The following is a 15,003-nucleotide window of genomic DNA, read 5'->3' as shown; positions in this document are numbered from 1 at the left end:
GCGGTGGCGATGATGATGGAGTGAGTGGGGGGAGGGGGAAACTGGGAGTGCTCTCATTATACCCATCTCATTTATAGCCATTTACAATCTCCTTTTTAAAAATGAAACTCCTTGTGTAACCGCCGTTTTCCTTAAGCGTTCAATGATTATATTAACCCCTCCCTCACCTCAGAACCAGCCTACACAATATGGGAATTATATGGACCAAAAGTGTCACATTCTGCTCCTTGACAATCAGCTCAACCTGCCACACCTGTTCACATGTGGGCTATTTAAAGCCCCGGGCTGGTCGTCACACTTTTCCTGGTTGTGTGCGACGCTTCAGCGTTATTCTTTGGATCGACTTCCTGTTTCCGACCTGTTTCTTCTGTCCGACCAAGCCTTCGCCTGCTCCCTGTCTGTTCCCGTTTGCCCGAGTTCTTCGCTGAGGATTATTAACCTTTGGGATTATTTCTTGGAATTTTTTTTGAACACTGGGTTCTTTGATGATCAAAGAAGGTTTGTTAATAAAATACAATCGCCGGCGAAGTTCTCCTTCGTGACAGAAAAGAGCTCATCTTTCATGTTTGTGCATCAGAATGACAATTTGAATCAGAAATATTGCACGATTTTCCACCATCCCTTGAGTTGTTGGTGATGCAACGACTAAACTGCAGACAGTGTTGCGAGCGGGGGCCGGAGCCGGGCTCTCGAGGATTACATGGGTGTGCAGGTCCAGACAACAGACAGTTAATCCCTCGGATTATCTTCTGGTAAAGGGATGCTGGAACAGGGCTGATTTGCATCTACTGGTGAACTGGTGTCGCCTTCTAGATAATTTGACTATTGTGCGTATCAGGAAATGCAAACAGACATAAAAGAACAGAACAAACTGACCCTCAGCTTTTTAATTTATTGCTGGTATACTATTATGTACACAGGTATTTACAAAATTGCGTCTCGACCTTGTTTAGCCACTTTTTGACTACTATAGCCATAACCTGTTTTCTATATAAGTATGAGTAGAAAACCCTATAAACAATCATTTAAAAAAAAAACAGGCCATTAAAAAAAGGAAATGGGACAATCTATTTCTGAAACATGCAGGAGCAAGCTGATTTACATAGTTGAAAAATAAATACTATTAACAAATAGCATTCTATCAACTGAAAGCAGTTAAAAATGAGCCTTTGTCCACATGTCACACATACTGTAACTCTGATATTAGAGAATGAGACTCGCATTTTGCTTCGTCATCCTTTGCTGGACTTTACAAATGTATATATTTGGTGTGGGGCTGCTGCTTGACATTGAATTACCACAGAAGTGCCATTTTGGGGGTAAATATAAACTAGCTTAGAGCTCACACTTTGACAGGGTAAAGCAAGAGGCTGAACAGAATGTTGTTTATGTAAGTCAGTTAATAAGGTGACAGAAACACTCGATTATTTCATCCATATAACGCCCATGAGGACACTACATAGACGGTGTTTTTCAAAGTGTTCCATTAAATTCGAGTGGATGAATTTGGCCAACTTGTGCAGGAGTCTCGCAGGTATCGTAATGATCCATCCTGTTACTGTGAGCAGGTTTCAGGAGCTGAGCCACTAATGCTGTTATTGCTGTTTTCCTGCTGTGACCAGGCAGAACCTTCGCTGCCTCTACGAAGCAGCCTGTGGCTGCAGGTCTCGCAAGGTTCCGTTTCTCTTTAAATTGTTGAAAATAGGTTCCGATAACACCGTGGAAAATATGTTTCACCTTCTGAGATCTTAGAAAATGGCGGCCTGTTACGACCCTTTAACAGCTTTTATGTTTGTCATTACGAGGGACGGTTAATTGGGTGTTAAGGGAACGATCTGCGACACCCTTGACTTCGTTTGCAGCGTGAAGAGTTCTTTTTCTCTGCTCCTGCAGGAATATGTGTTGCTTTAAAAGAAATAAATTTCAGTCGAATGGAAAATTGAAATGTTAATCTACTCCTTTAACTTTTATTTTGTTTATCCTCAGAATTAAGGCATCTACATCAAATTTATGGGTATGTTGCAGAGGTTGTTGCGTAAACTCGATCAGGACGGAGCCTCGATGACAATCATAAACCAACTGCTAAGCTTTATAGAGTTGTGATCAAATAATTACCCTAACTAAAGTGGAACTTACAGCCTCTTAAGTACAGTAAATTACCCTGCGAGCCCTGACATATCACCTTATAAAGTTGTAAGGTGTTAGCAACCGTTACCTAATTACATTCAGTTGACACAGAGAGAGACATTTATATGAATTTGGTGTCGTATTTCCCACCACGCTCGAGGCCAAACACACACCTGCGTATTCACTGCTAATTCGTTTTACCGTGAGAATCAACATCTAATTAGCAGCTAGTAATCATGACCGATGCTTTAAATGGTAGCCGCCGAGGTCTGGAAGGTGAATTTGTTGGATATAGTTTAATGCTAATATGACATGTGGCTATGAGCAGCTTGGCTAACAATGATCATGTTGTCATGGAGTCTGGCACGCCCTTCGAACCGAGAGGTATAAAATATAGCTGAACTTGTGCCATTTGGCTGCATCAACGCCTTTCATATTCTATTCTATAGCTCACCTGTGACTGGTTGGAACAGTGGTGCCAGTTGTAGTGCGTCAGTCCTACTTTGAAATGCTGTCATGCTGTTATATTTTGGCATGGAGTTCAAACCCCTACATGCCTGCAAATATAATCCAGCAGGGGAACAGAGAGACGCTCCTGACTGTGTTAAGAGCAAGCAAAAGCACCAGAGAGACACAGTAAAAACTCTTTTCTTTAACTCACAGAAAAGTAACTAGAAAGTAAGTTGCTGTAACTACAAAAATGTTTCACGTGCCCTTTGAAAAGCTAAGATTTTTTTTTTTAAAAAAAGGACCCAGACTGGCTTTCAGGCTGAAATAACACTTTCTCTGCACCCTTGCAGACTTTGTGAAAGTTCTAGTGGAGCTCCTCTGTAGTCACATTTTTGACGTTTGCGTATAAGTGCAGATGCTGTGGCGACAAATGAAGCTATCCGGTGCTTGTTTTCCTACCCGACGTCAGCCGACCAACGCTAATCTCATTAGGATGACAAGCAGCACATCCCCTATAAAGATAAATAGAAATGTACCTAAACCTCTTGTCCATTTTGCTGCTCAGTTCTCCAAACCAAAGCTATTTTAGCTGTTCTCGTTCCACTCCGGCATGATGCTGACGCTGTGTACAGTGTGGTACTGGTGTGGCGACAGTGTGCGTGGGATGCCGTGCGTATAGAGGTACTCGTTTCCCTGGAGGGCAGCTGTTGGCGACTGGATCCCAGTCCCGGGACTGCACTGGCGGCCCAGAGTCTGGTGAGTCATGGAGCTCTGGTACATGGCAGCGTGGTGACCGTCACCCAGCTGGGGAGAGGCGTGGCCCCCGACCCCGCCAAGTCTGGACACCAGCGACCCTGAGGTGAAGTGAGCGGAGAAGTGTTGATACGGCAGTCGCTCCATCGGCTGCATGGTGGTGACGGAGCAGCTCCCATAGGGCGAAACGCTGGCCCAGGTGTTGCAGCTGATGTCCTCCAAACTGGGAACGGGCTCGGCACCCTGCGAGGCGCTGGCGTACATGCACGCCTGCCGCTGACTGGATTCGCTGCGGTACGGCCCCCCCGCGAGGCCGAGGCTTTGGGCGTAGCTGACAGGACGATAGTAATGGTCCTCCTCGCTGGACGAGCTGTCCATATAAGCCTTCTTGTAGCTGTGCTCGCCGGAGTGACAGTCGTCCTCCACTGCAAGTGACAACAGTCGATAACAGTGTTTTCAAGCGTTCTTTCGGGGATTAACACTTAAATAGTGGCATTTTCTTTACATTTTGACCAAACAAAACACTATTAGAGAAATTTGGACGCTTCTATTCAAACTATAGCTTATTTGAACTTTATTTAGCACCACAGCAGAATTAAAATACAGTCTGGGATCGTTTCCTACCTTTCCTCTTGATGCAGTGGTAGTCCTGGCTGTGACTGTGAGGCAGCGGGTACGAACCCGACTGAGGCAGCATATCCTGGGAAGTACTCGTCACCCCGTTCTCGCACTGGGAGTACTGGGAACTCAGGGAGCTTGAGGTGGCCATACCTTGCACGTCTCCACTGTAGGGGCTCTGGCTGGAGCCCACCCTCTGGCGCACCGTGCTGCGAGGCACCACTGGATACTCTTTGGTGCTGCGTAAACAAATACAGTTGTCAGTGCTTATACTGGTCCCGTTGGATTACGTAACGGTGGATCCCAGTTAGGACACACAGGGAGCAGCTTCTAGAAAAGAAACCCAGCATGTATTTCATTGTTTTTAATCCCGGGCATCCATCAAAAGATCGTTTTGCAGTGAGTTTGCAATAACCTCTTCTTTCAAAAATGGAGCCGAGAGCAGACACGCATAGTTTAGTGTGCTGGGGCCGCGGCCTGCAGGATTGATGGTGTGGTTTGGGCTCCCAGCGTGCTCCACACATTTGCATCTTCTGACAGGTGAGACGCGTTTCACTCAGATGAGGCCGTTTCGGCTCCGATCACAATGATTGAAAGAGGATTCGCCTCGACGGCAGAGAAGCGCAGAAAAAGGAGTTTGTTTCCGTGTTAAAACCACTTTTTTTTCTTTACATTTTTAGGTTTAAAGGGACTCGTTAGCTGCTCGGAATGGGCAGGGGGCGAGTGGGTGGGCTCTGAGTCTCCAAACCAGATTTTCTTCTTTGAAAATGTGTTTTCCACACAGTATGGACGCACGCTCCTTCCCTCATCTGGACTGAATAAGGCAGAGAGCAACGTGGTGGAGCTGGGCCTTGGCTGCAGGACTGAGCGATAGCGTGTGTGTACACACACACACACACACACGGACACACACTCACGCAGAGGAACATCCCTACATGACGAGCTGTGTGGAAGGGAGACGTTTCAGCCGCGTTTCAAAAGTTCTGCCAGATCAGCCATAAAAGTCTTCAGCATGAAAACTGGCCCAGGATCAAGAGCTACACTTACGTCACTGCAAATAAGACTCACTGCAAATAACACTCATAGCGGACTCGCGTTAGGAGAAGTGAGGGATTAGAGCGGGGGGGGGCTTGTTAAGTGACAGCAGGATCTCAGTCATCAATGCAGCATCCGTCCGCCGTCGTCGTGTCAGTGTTTCTGTCTCGGGGCTCATGGGGGAAACAATAAAAAGGCCCAACAAGGGCTGTTTTTTTGTTATTTTTTTACTACCTTTGCATTCTGGACATCCGATGCAGCTCCATGTCATCACTTCCACGAAAGCCTTTTGCGAAGGGATTGTTCTCAATCTTCAGCTGCGTTATCTACAATGCAAGAACACCTGATTAAATCACATTGTATAAATATCTTCTTTTTTTCTGCTCTCTGTCCCTAGTTCACTTCTATGTTTTAAAAAAAAAAAAAAGTGCCCAAAATACATCCAGTATTTTGCCAGAACAAGAGCCATTTAATCTAAAAATCCCCTCTTAATTTGCCCTAGTCTTAACATCCTTACTCGATGACAGAATTACAACCAGGTTTTTGAAAAGCCCGGTTTGTTTTTTTGGATGCAGCCAACTGCTGACAATTTAGAGAGAGAGAGAAAGAATAAATCACATTAACAGAAGACTGGCGCGTTCTGGGACGTGAGGCAAAACAGAACAATAAAAACACGTCTCTCTGAAACCTATTTTTACTGCACAATTTATAATGTGCTGCTCGTTGGTCTTTGCTTCAACGGAGAGTTGGCGCACGGCTTCACGCACACACAGAATGTGATTTATTAAATTGCATTGATTTTATGTCTAAAATGTCTCCACAGTATCAACTACAGATCAGCGCGGAGAACCACCGTGTAGCGGCCTCAGTTAATCCTGAAGATGTGAGCAGGATCCAGGGAGATCCCTCTCATGAGGAGGGGGTTCCTGGCAGGTAGTGAGTTGGCAGCTCTCTTGTGCTTCCAGCTTTTTCTGACCAGACTGGAGGCTTGTCTGCACGCTGGCTGACTTTTTCCCGCCAAACCTTGTAAAATCTCAAGTGTGACAATTCACTATGATTTTTTTATTCACCCACCCAGACTTTAAAAAAACAACAACCCACCAAAGCAACTTAAAAAATTACTTATTTTATCGTGATCTCAGTTTCCAGAGAAAGAAAATACATTATTTTCTAAAATTCATGGGCGCAAACGGATTGTTATTAAAATTTGTTTTAATTGTGGACAAAAAAAAATCACAACTTCACTCACAGCTGTTGGCCGTCAAGACCTTGGAAAAAAAATAGATCCATGCGCATTTTGTGCGTAAAGTATAAGCGTTTTCTTTTGGAGGGAGAGCACGGACACAGTTTTAATTGCAGCTGCGAGCAGAACCAAGAGGTTTTGACCACGTTCATTAGCTGAGAGACCAACAGGTGAAGTGGACGCATGCCTGCAGCTCCATTATTGCTTTGGCAGATGTCAGGGGTGTTTGATTAGACAGTTGATGTAAAGCGCCTGGAGATCAGAAATGCTTGTTTTTCTGCAGACCTGGAAAGCCCAAAAATAATTAGCCCCGGGGTTACGATCTCGGCCCCCAATAAGATGTTTTTTAAAAATAATGAGTGGTTTCTGCAGCGTGTCGGTCGTTTGCGCTTCCGGTTCCCAGAACAGCCGCACTTCGGATTGGCTGCTGGGACATTATGAGCCTTTCGCCCCTTTCTTCCATATTCCCCAAACTAAAAACATACAGACCCGAATGGTTAAACGACGCTAAACAGACGCTGTTTACACACAGAGCTGCAATAAGGTTCTTTTTCCTCCCGTCGGAGAAGTTCGTGCAAAGTAAATACGTTTTATTTTCGCTTCCTTTCCAAAAGCCTCAACACGCCATATGTTAGGACGCAATTAACTCTAATTCTAATCAGATTATTACGAGTTAAATTTGTTTTTGTGAAACTGTGTGTATTAAAACGCGAGATTTGTTTGTCTTGTCTCTATAACCAGATCAACTTATAGTTACAGTTTATTTTAAATCGACGCTCCAACGTTCCGATTTTTCTTTCTGTGACGCATCGATGGCGACACTAACCGGAAAATTCAAACGGATTATTCGGGATAAAACTAAATAAATAACACGTAAAAAGGCGCAAAACCGGCTCACAAAGCACCAGAACTTTTGACAAATGCCATGGATAGAGAACCTATAGTAATAATAATAATAATCATAATAATAATAATAATAATTTGAGTCGGCTAAAAGGGCGTCTTAAAGGGTTTTATCAGCCGCTTGTCTCTCTACAAAGCGCTGCAGGCCTGTAAGTTGGAAGGAGTCTCTTGAGGTCAGACGTCGTCTGGTCGCTATCTGAAGTTTTCCCTCGTCTGTCAGTGACTCGATGTGATGCCAGAGATTTTCAGTTGACAGGGACAAGACTTTGCTGCATCCCCACACAAGATTCCTCCCGTGCGCTTTCTTTTTACACGTGCATGAAAGCGCACGGAACGAAAGGTTAACGCATCCAGAACCCGCGGCTGTGTTTCTGTTACGGCAGCGAGATTTATTTTTTTATTTTTTTTTTAAAAAAATCCACACAAAAAAGTGTTGGATTTTTCTCTTTTTCTGAGAAAACACGCAAAGAAAATAGTGCAACATTTACAGTGACGCGTGCTTGGCTCACCTTGTGGTTCTGGTAGGACGTAACGGCGATGAAAGCCGTCTCCGGGAAGACGTGCGTGCAGAAGGCCGTGTTTTTGGAGCCGAAGCCGTTGTTCTCATCGGCCTTCACGATGTGGATCCTCGGCTGATATTTGTGCATGGAATTTAGGATGATCTACCAAATAAAAGTAAAAAGAGCGAGTGTGATGTCAGTCATTGACACTTTTACAAGAGATGTATTTAGTTATTGTTTTTTTTTAATAATGAAAAAAGGCTATCACGGGATCACGAAGCCTAATTCTCTGCAAAAAGTGCTTTGATTTTAGACATAAAGGGAATATGTCATGAATATTGACTTCTCTGTCACAAGATCCAAACTAGGAAACGTTTTTTTTTTGGCTGATTTGCTACAGTTCTGTGGTTTTTGGCGTCTCCACGGTGACCTGGAGCAGATGCAGCCTGACACAGTGGTGTCCTCTCTGGCTGCCCTGCTAACCCGACTGACCCACTCTGGCGCTCAGTGATGAATGCTACCAGCGACCGGCCTGGCGACGTTAAGACGTGGTCCGTGCAGCTGAACTTGAGCCTTGAACTCCTCTTTTGAGGGCCTCTCATCCGAGGCTCTTAAATCTAATTGTTTTGACAGACCAGGGAGTCACAGTCATCAGCCTGGAGAAAATCTAATGATTTCTATTTTCATCAGATCCACTTATATTAAAAAGGGCCCCTCTGCTGTTCCACTCTCCACCCCTCTCTGCACCCCCCACCCCCCAGACAGCTTCTCTCCCATCCGTTATCTTAAAGGTTGTTTTTGTACCTGCCTTTCACAGCCAGTGAGTGAAGAGACATGGAATTACCCCGACCCCCAGTACCTGTGGGAGCATCCCTGACAGAAAAATCCTTTTTCTGAGCCAAGTGACCCACACAGGCTTTTCATATTTGATACAATGGTCGTCCATTACCCGTGTCCAGATGATCTTGATTTCATTTCACGGTCTATTGAAATGGGCAGAAACTGGGAAATGGGAGCTACTGAACAATTGGAAAAAAATGAAGAAAGAATTAGCTTGTTGGATGTTAAATAAAGCGGAAGGAACTTCACTTTTTGTGCATTTCACTGATATTTTTAAAAAAAAAAGACATTTTGGAGCTGAGTTGGAGCTGGCTAATTCAGAAAAGGAAAAACTAATGTAATGTTTAAAATTTTTTTAAAAAGTCAAACATTTTGTTTTTATTATGCGAGAAAAATCAGATTTGGTGTCGGAGTGAATTTCAACCTGAAGAATGAGCTGAAGTCTATTTCTCCAGGCAAAAAATGTAGACATATTCATTTTTCATATTCAGCTCTTCTTTTAAAAGATTAGACAATTACTTTAAAAATTTGGAGAGGAAAAAATGAAATGACATGGAAAATCCAACAAAAATAAGGACAAAACCTAAATATTGTTTTAGGTCTAAACCCAAACCAATCTTAAAAATTAATCACTAATGTAACCTTTTGTATAGGGAAACTAATACTGGTGTTACGAAATGTAAATAAATTCAATAAATATACCACAAAATTCCAACAGCGGTTTTACTCATTTCCATATTAGCAGAGGGTAAATTAACACTTAAAAGACTGACAGACTCAACCAAAACACCATTTCCCATGATCCCGCATTCTCCTGTCCAGACCTCCCAGTGACAGTGAACATTTGCATGAAACTAGCCAGCAAACGGGAATGGAACGGAACATTTTCCCATGCATCCGTCCGTTAATGGCTTCATTAACACGACCCGCCACGACCAGAACTCCCCGTGCTGAGAGCCTCTGCTACCGGGGCCCATTAAAGGTCGCGTGTATCTGGGTGCCCAGTTCACCCTGGAAAATAGCACAGTCTGTGGTTACCAAATCCAAGCTGTGTGTGTGTGTGTGTGTGTGTGTGTGTGTGTGTAGACCACCCACTGGGGCCATTGGGTCTCAGTCGCTGCCCTGTATCTCTGCCCCCCCCTCGGCCTCTGGATGATAGTATTTAATGATAGTGAGGGATCACTCTGGGTCTCACGCTGCTGCCCTCTGCTTTCAAGTCCCACCACATCAGAGAGTTTCCCTCGAGCCCCGGGATTAGCAGATTTTGTATACCATCATCTCGTGCTCATCGCGCACTGCCATTGGAATATAAACAGCGCGGCCCTCACACTCCACCCTGCTGACCAGAACATGTGTGGGAAGACGGAGAGACGAGAGCAGGAGCGATCGGCGGAGGCGGCGGTGGGGGGGTGGTGGGGTGGGGGATCAAAGCTGGAAAAAGTGCAGCTCAGCCAGACAAAAACAAATGATTTGAAAGGAATCAAATGTGGGAACAAAACCAATTTACTGTTTTAGGGGGGAAAAATAGTGGCCAAAGTTGTTAATAAGAAAAAGGTAGGTAAGTTATTTCTGTCGGAACACACCCGTCAAAAGGCTCTTTATCCTGTTTCAGCACTTTCAGACAGGTTTAAAACCTTCAGGCCCTCTTCAAATTATGCCCTCACATTCATCGCTGGGGGAAAAAAACGTATGGAAACGTTGACATCAAGGAAAAAATGACAACCTATATGTGTCTGTATGATGTCAGTCAGCCGTGTGTCACTGAAACGACTTCCTCTAGAGGCCCCCAAAGCCACGCAGCAGTTGCATCTCATTTTATAAAAATTCTACCTTAAACATGGTGAAACTTGTCCGGTGAAACAGACTGAGACGCGCTGTTATCTCCCATCAGATTCTAGGAGTTCTGTCCTGCTGTGAGTCCAACAACTGCAGCGAAAGCTGCTTAAGGCCTGTCTCAAATAAGTCCAATCGACATCAGCAACGTCGGGCTCATGTCTCGCTGCTTGTAATTATAAATCATTCATATGTTATTTTAACCAGCTGGACCAACAAGCTGATGGAATACGTTTCTGGCCAGCCACCAGCATTTCGTTTATGAATCCCTGGGCACTGTCTCCCAGCACGGAAGAGGGCGAGCCAAGAAGCACTGCAACCAATCAAAAAAAACGTACTTAAACGCAAAATTTACAACGCCGCTCACATTCCAGCTGAGCTCCGGTTTCATTTTCACCAGCTGGGCTTTGGCAGGGCAACAATCGCTGTAGGTGTCATGTGGAAAGATAACATGCACGTGCAGGAATGTAGGTTTTTGTTTTGCTAAATGTGATTAAATGATGACCATTAAGTCTTTTTTTATAGATGCATCATTCCGCAGGATAAACCTATATGACGCCAGCCTGTGCTAAAACTCAAATGAAAAAAATCCAACTGCAACTTTACACATATTTTGGCGCGATCCAGGTTAAAATCTCTCCTCAAAGTTTGCAAACCACCTGCTCATTTCAGCTTGAGCTGTTGTTGTGTACTCTTTTTTTTTGGCTATTTAATCCCTTGCAGTAAAGAACATTTCACGGCTTTGTGTCTCAAAAAAAACCAGATTAGAATTATAACAAATGCAGACTCAGAGCAAAAATCGACACATTACTTTGGAACCTTAATCTGTTACCGGTGAGGTCAGTGAGGGGTGGGGGTGCGGGTACAATTGCCTCTTTCCGTTTTGCTAAAAAGCACACACGTGTGCTTCGATAGTTATGAAAGCAGACTTCCTGCAGGTCTTTAATGCAGTTTAGGGGGGGGGGATGCTGCAATAAACCTGGCAACAAAAAGAAGCTTCCATGTTGCTGGAAACTCAACAAATTATTTCTCTTTTCCATCAACAATTGCTGTTAAAAAGAGATGGAATTTCTGCAGGGGGAATCGGGGAAGTGTAGTTTTCAGGCTGCACTGGGAATGGGAACTCAAGTGCATCAAAAAATTGACATTTGCTTTATTAAAATTGGATAAAATATGATATGAATATAGCATGTCTCATTTTCTGGGATTTTGAGAGCAGGATCCAATAAATAAATGTGACTAAACAAGAGCAAAGTCTCTGAACATTTGGTCACATGCAGACCAATAACAGCGGACATTACTGACACCATATCGCTGCACAGCAGGAACTGATTTAAGAAAACACAAATCAGACAAGAAATTGTATCCTGCTAAAAGTTTAAACATATGTTCTGTGTCAAAGAAAAATTCACAAAAATGCAACAATAAAGGACAGGGAAAATGCTAAAAAGCTACATTTTTGTCAAATTGACAAATTTAAAACATTATTATTATTATTATTATTATTAGTAGTAGTAGTAGTAGCAGTAGTAGTAGTAGTAGTAGTAGTAGTAGTAGTAGTAGTAGTAGCAGTATTCAAATGCAGATCAGTGAATTATACTCCTATTATACTCTAAAATGCTACACAAAGCAACACAACAAAGTAGCATAAACCAAATCGAAGCTTCCACACCCTCGGAATTAAATAGAATAGATGTTATAGGCTATAGGCACCTACGTGTCCGAACGGGTCCAGGTGGTTGTTGGTCAGTTTCAGCTTCTGGAAAGAGACGAGCTGCCTCATCCAGTGCGCGCCGGTGGCCGGAGAGTCCGGGTGGACGTAGAGCCTGCCGGGCATGGCCGGCTCAGCCTTCCCGGTGACAGACCTGAACCACAGTGACACAGTCAGAGCAGACACCCGTTCGCCAGCCGTCAGCCAGGCGTGCGTAAATGCAAGTGGACGTGCGTAAATGCAAGTGGACGTGCGTAAAATGCCAGAACATTCGGTACATATGTTAAGAATAATTTGTTTTAATCCAACTCTTTGGAAAAAAAATCTCAAAACCGATTAAAACGCGAACTAGCGCGTTTATTTGAATAAAGATGAAAGAAGTTCAAATTGGATCTGGTAAACATTGTTTTTCAACATCATTAGATCAAGAGGATAATTAGTTCCAGGTCAAGCTTTGGACATGTGATTATCGGAAGTATTGGCATGTGATTATCCTCTCGGAGTCTCCGCGCATTGAGAGGCGCTGACCCAAACTAGACATTCTGAACAAAGCTGGAGTGATCAAACAAGTGGCCACGACTTCACCATGCCGTGAAAAGAAGCCTTGGAAGACGGAGGAATATTCCTCTTCCCCTATATTTCTCAGAATTCGCGTGAAATATCTGCGTATCCACCATAACGTTGCCAAAAACAAGGCGCGTAAAAACTAAGCTTTACATTATTTTTTTTACATACCATTTATTATCAGCGAACTTGTAACGATGGTCGTCGGCAGGGACAACATCCATCAGAAGAATGTATTTCGTTTTTGGATTTAATCCCGTGACCTTCACTTTGAAACTAGGGAACATCCGCCTGTAAAAGGACAAAACACAATTCGCGGTGTTTCTGTAAAAACTGCCTGGTGAAAGGGGGAGTTTACATCTACAAAAATCACTCACATTCAATCTGGAACATTTTAAATACATTAAACAAACGCCTGCACAGCACTGAATAAAGACGACCCAAAAATATATTACTGCCTTTGAATTATATCACTTCATTAAGATTTTAACTTGCCTCAAGAGGCAAACTTCCCCCACCGCAGCTTATTTTTTTTGCATCTGCGCAGTAATTATATTTCTTAAATTAAATATCTAAACTACATTAACCAGAGGAAGAGGCCCTCGTTGTTTCACGCCATCGACGCGACTGAGGCCGTTGTTCATTTGCGCGAGTGTGAGACGACAACTGTCTTCTGCTCCCAGGGAACCGAAATGTGTTAGATATGAATCATACAGATGACAACCGCAAGTGAGCCACCGGCAAGAGGCTGCGGCGCTCATCACGCATAAATTCACACCGAACCGACGGGCGCAGCTTAACATGCGGCTGCGTCCTTCAAAATTAGCCTAAACACACACACACACACACACACACACACACACACACACACACACACACACACACACACACACACACACACACACACACGTTTATTTCACTTATAATTGTGGAGTAAGTCAGACTCGCTTGTGGCCATTTTATCAAACTGATTAGCCGACATATAACATTTCCCAGCGGAGCCACTAAGGCAAAATATGCGGGCTATACGCTCCAGATGCTCAGTGTTTTTTTTTTGCGGTTCATCTCTGTATATGTTTCAAAATCCCGGGCTGGCTAAATTTTGAAGATTTGGATTGAAAATGTGTCCGTGAAACCGCGCGTAAACGTGAATGTTTACAACCTTCCCTCGTTTTATCTTTATAGTTCCTCTTACCTTCCGGCTTTGGTGATGATCATCTCTGTCCCGACCTCGTAAAACTTTGTCCAGAGTTCCCTCTCGTGCAGGTAGACTTTTATTCCCTCCATTCCCTTAAAAATAAAACATCTTAGTTGCGCTGAAATTACGCACGCACACCTTTAGGCGCAGGAAAGGACGCACAACACTTCTAAACAAGACCAATCCGCGGTGAAAAGACCTTATTTTTAGAGAGAGAGGAATTAAATTAGTCCTCCAACTAGTGTTATAGATAACACTTTATTTGTTAAATATGTTGAAAATCTTTGGCCCCATTTTTAACATTAAATTTAATCACATTGTCAACTACACACTTTTATAAATGCCTAATAATTTATCACTTGTACTGCTGCTCTGTAACTTTAAACCTGTTGATTATAAGAAATAAAATACACCTGTAACAACTAAAGCCCGTCAAGCTTTTTATGTTTAAGTTAAAAATATGAAATTATGATATTTATACAGTCCAGTTGCAGAGGGGACTCTCGTGCACCCTTAATTACTTATTTTGGACAAAAATGCAGATGTGTTTAAATACTTTTAGTGTGAACGTGACCCCATAAATCGTAGTAAGCAGCCTGGCTTCGCAGCCTTGAGGGTGACACTGAGGCCTCCGGACTGACCGATACTGACCTGCTGGATGTAAGTTGTCTGTGATGACGGGGATTTGCTTGAAGTCCCGTTCTGTTTCTCTGATTTATTATTATCATTCGGTAAATCCCTGGAATCCGAGCCACTGGGAGAGTTCTGAAGGCCAAACGTCTCCTCTTGGTCCGCCATAACGGAGCTCCGACAACTACAGTCCCCAACTGGAAAAGTCCAAACAGAGAGATCAGTGTGTGTTACTGGACCTACAATAGAAGCGAGTGGGTTCCAAAATAAAAACCAGAAAAACACAAAGAGGTCGGCATCAACGAGCTCACAAAGAAATGACGTACCATTCAAGAATAAACTCAATAAATTACGTAGGAGTTGAAACTGGGAGAGAAATCAAATAAAAGTTGATCGCAATAATAGTGCAGCAGTTGAGTGTGAGTGTGTGTCACTAAAACGCTCCCGAGTGTCCTGCAGGGCTTTGACAGAGCTGTATAAGGCGGCCAGAGTGGTGTTCCACACCGAAGCAGACGCTCGTTTTGCAGAAATCTGATTTAACGCAGCTGTCAACCTACAAAAAACCACCTGTTTTCTTACAATTCGACATTTTGAGCTG

At 43.6% G+C, this 15,003-nt stretch overlaps 1 protein-coding gene across 1 annotated transcript; it reads right to left on the bottom strand.

The window, feature by feature from the left end:
- Positions 1–2,869: 2,869 nt before the first annotated feature.
- On the bottom strand, positions 2,870–15,003 carry tbx5a (T-box transcription factor 5a). The gene is made up of 9 exons (XM_003965508.3): positions 14,985–15,003; positions 14,427–14,602; positions 13,773–13,867; positions 12,749–12,868; positions 12,020–12,167; positions 7,639–7,791; positions 5,218–5,309; positions 3,955–4,187; positions 2,870–3,755 (listed from the first exon to the last, which is right to left on the bottom strand). Exons 1-9 carry the CDS (start codon positions 14,992–14,994, stop codon positions 3,163–3,165), a joined length of 1,620 nt encoding a protein of 539 aa, XP_003965557.2. The 5' UTR covers positions 14,995–15,003; the 3' UTR covers positions 2,870–3,162.

This window comes from Takifugu rubripes, chromosome 6 (genome assembly GCF_901000725.2).
Source record: "Takifugu rubripes chromosome 6, fTakRub1.2, whole genome shotgun sequence".
Classification (NCBI taxonomy): Eukaryota; Metazoa; Chordata; class Actinopteri; order Tetraodontiformes; family Tetraodontidae; genus Takifugu; species Takifugu rubripes.
This window is presented reverse-complemented; position numbering and strand designations above follow the sequence as displayed.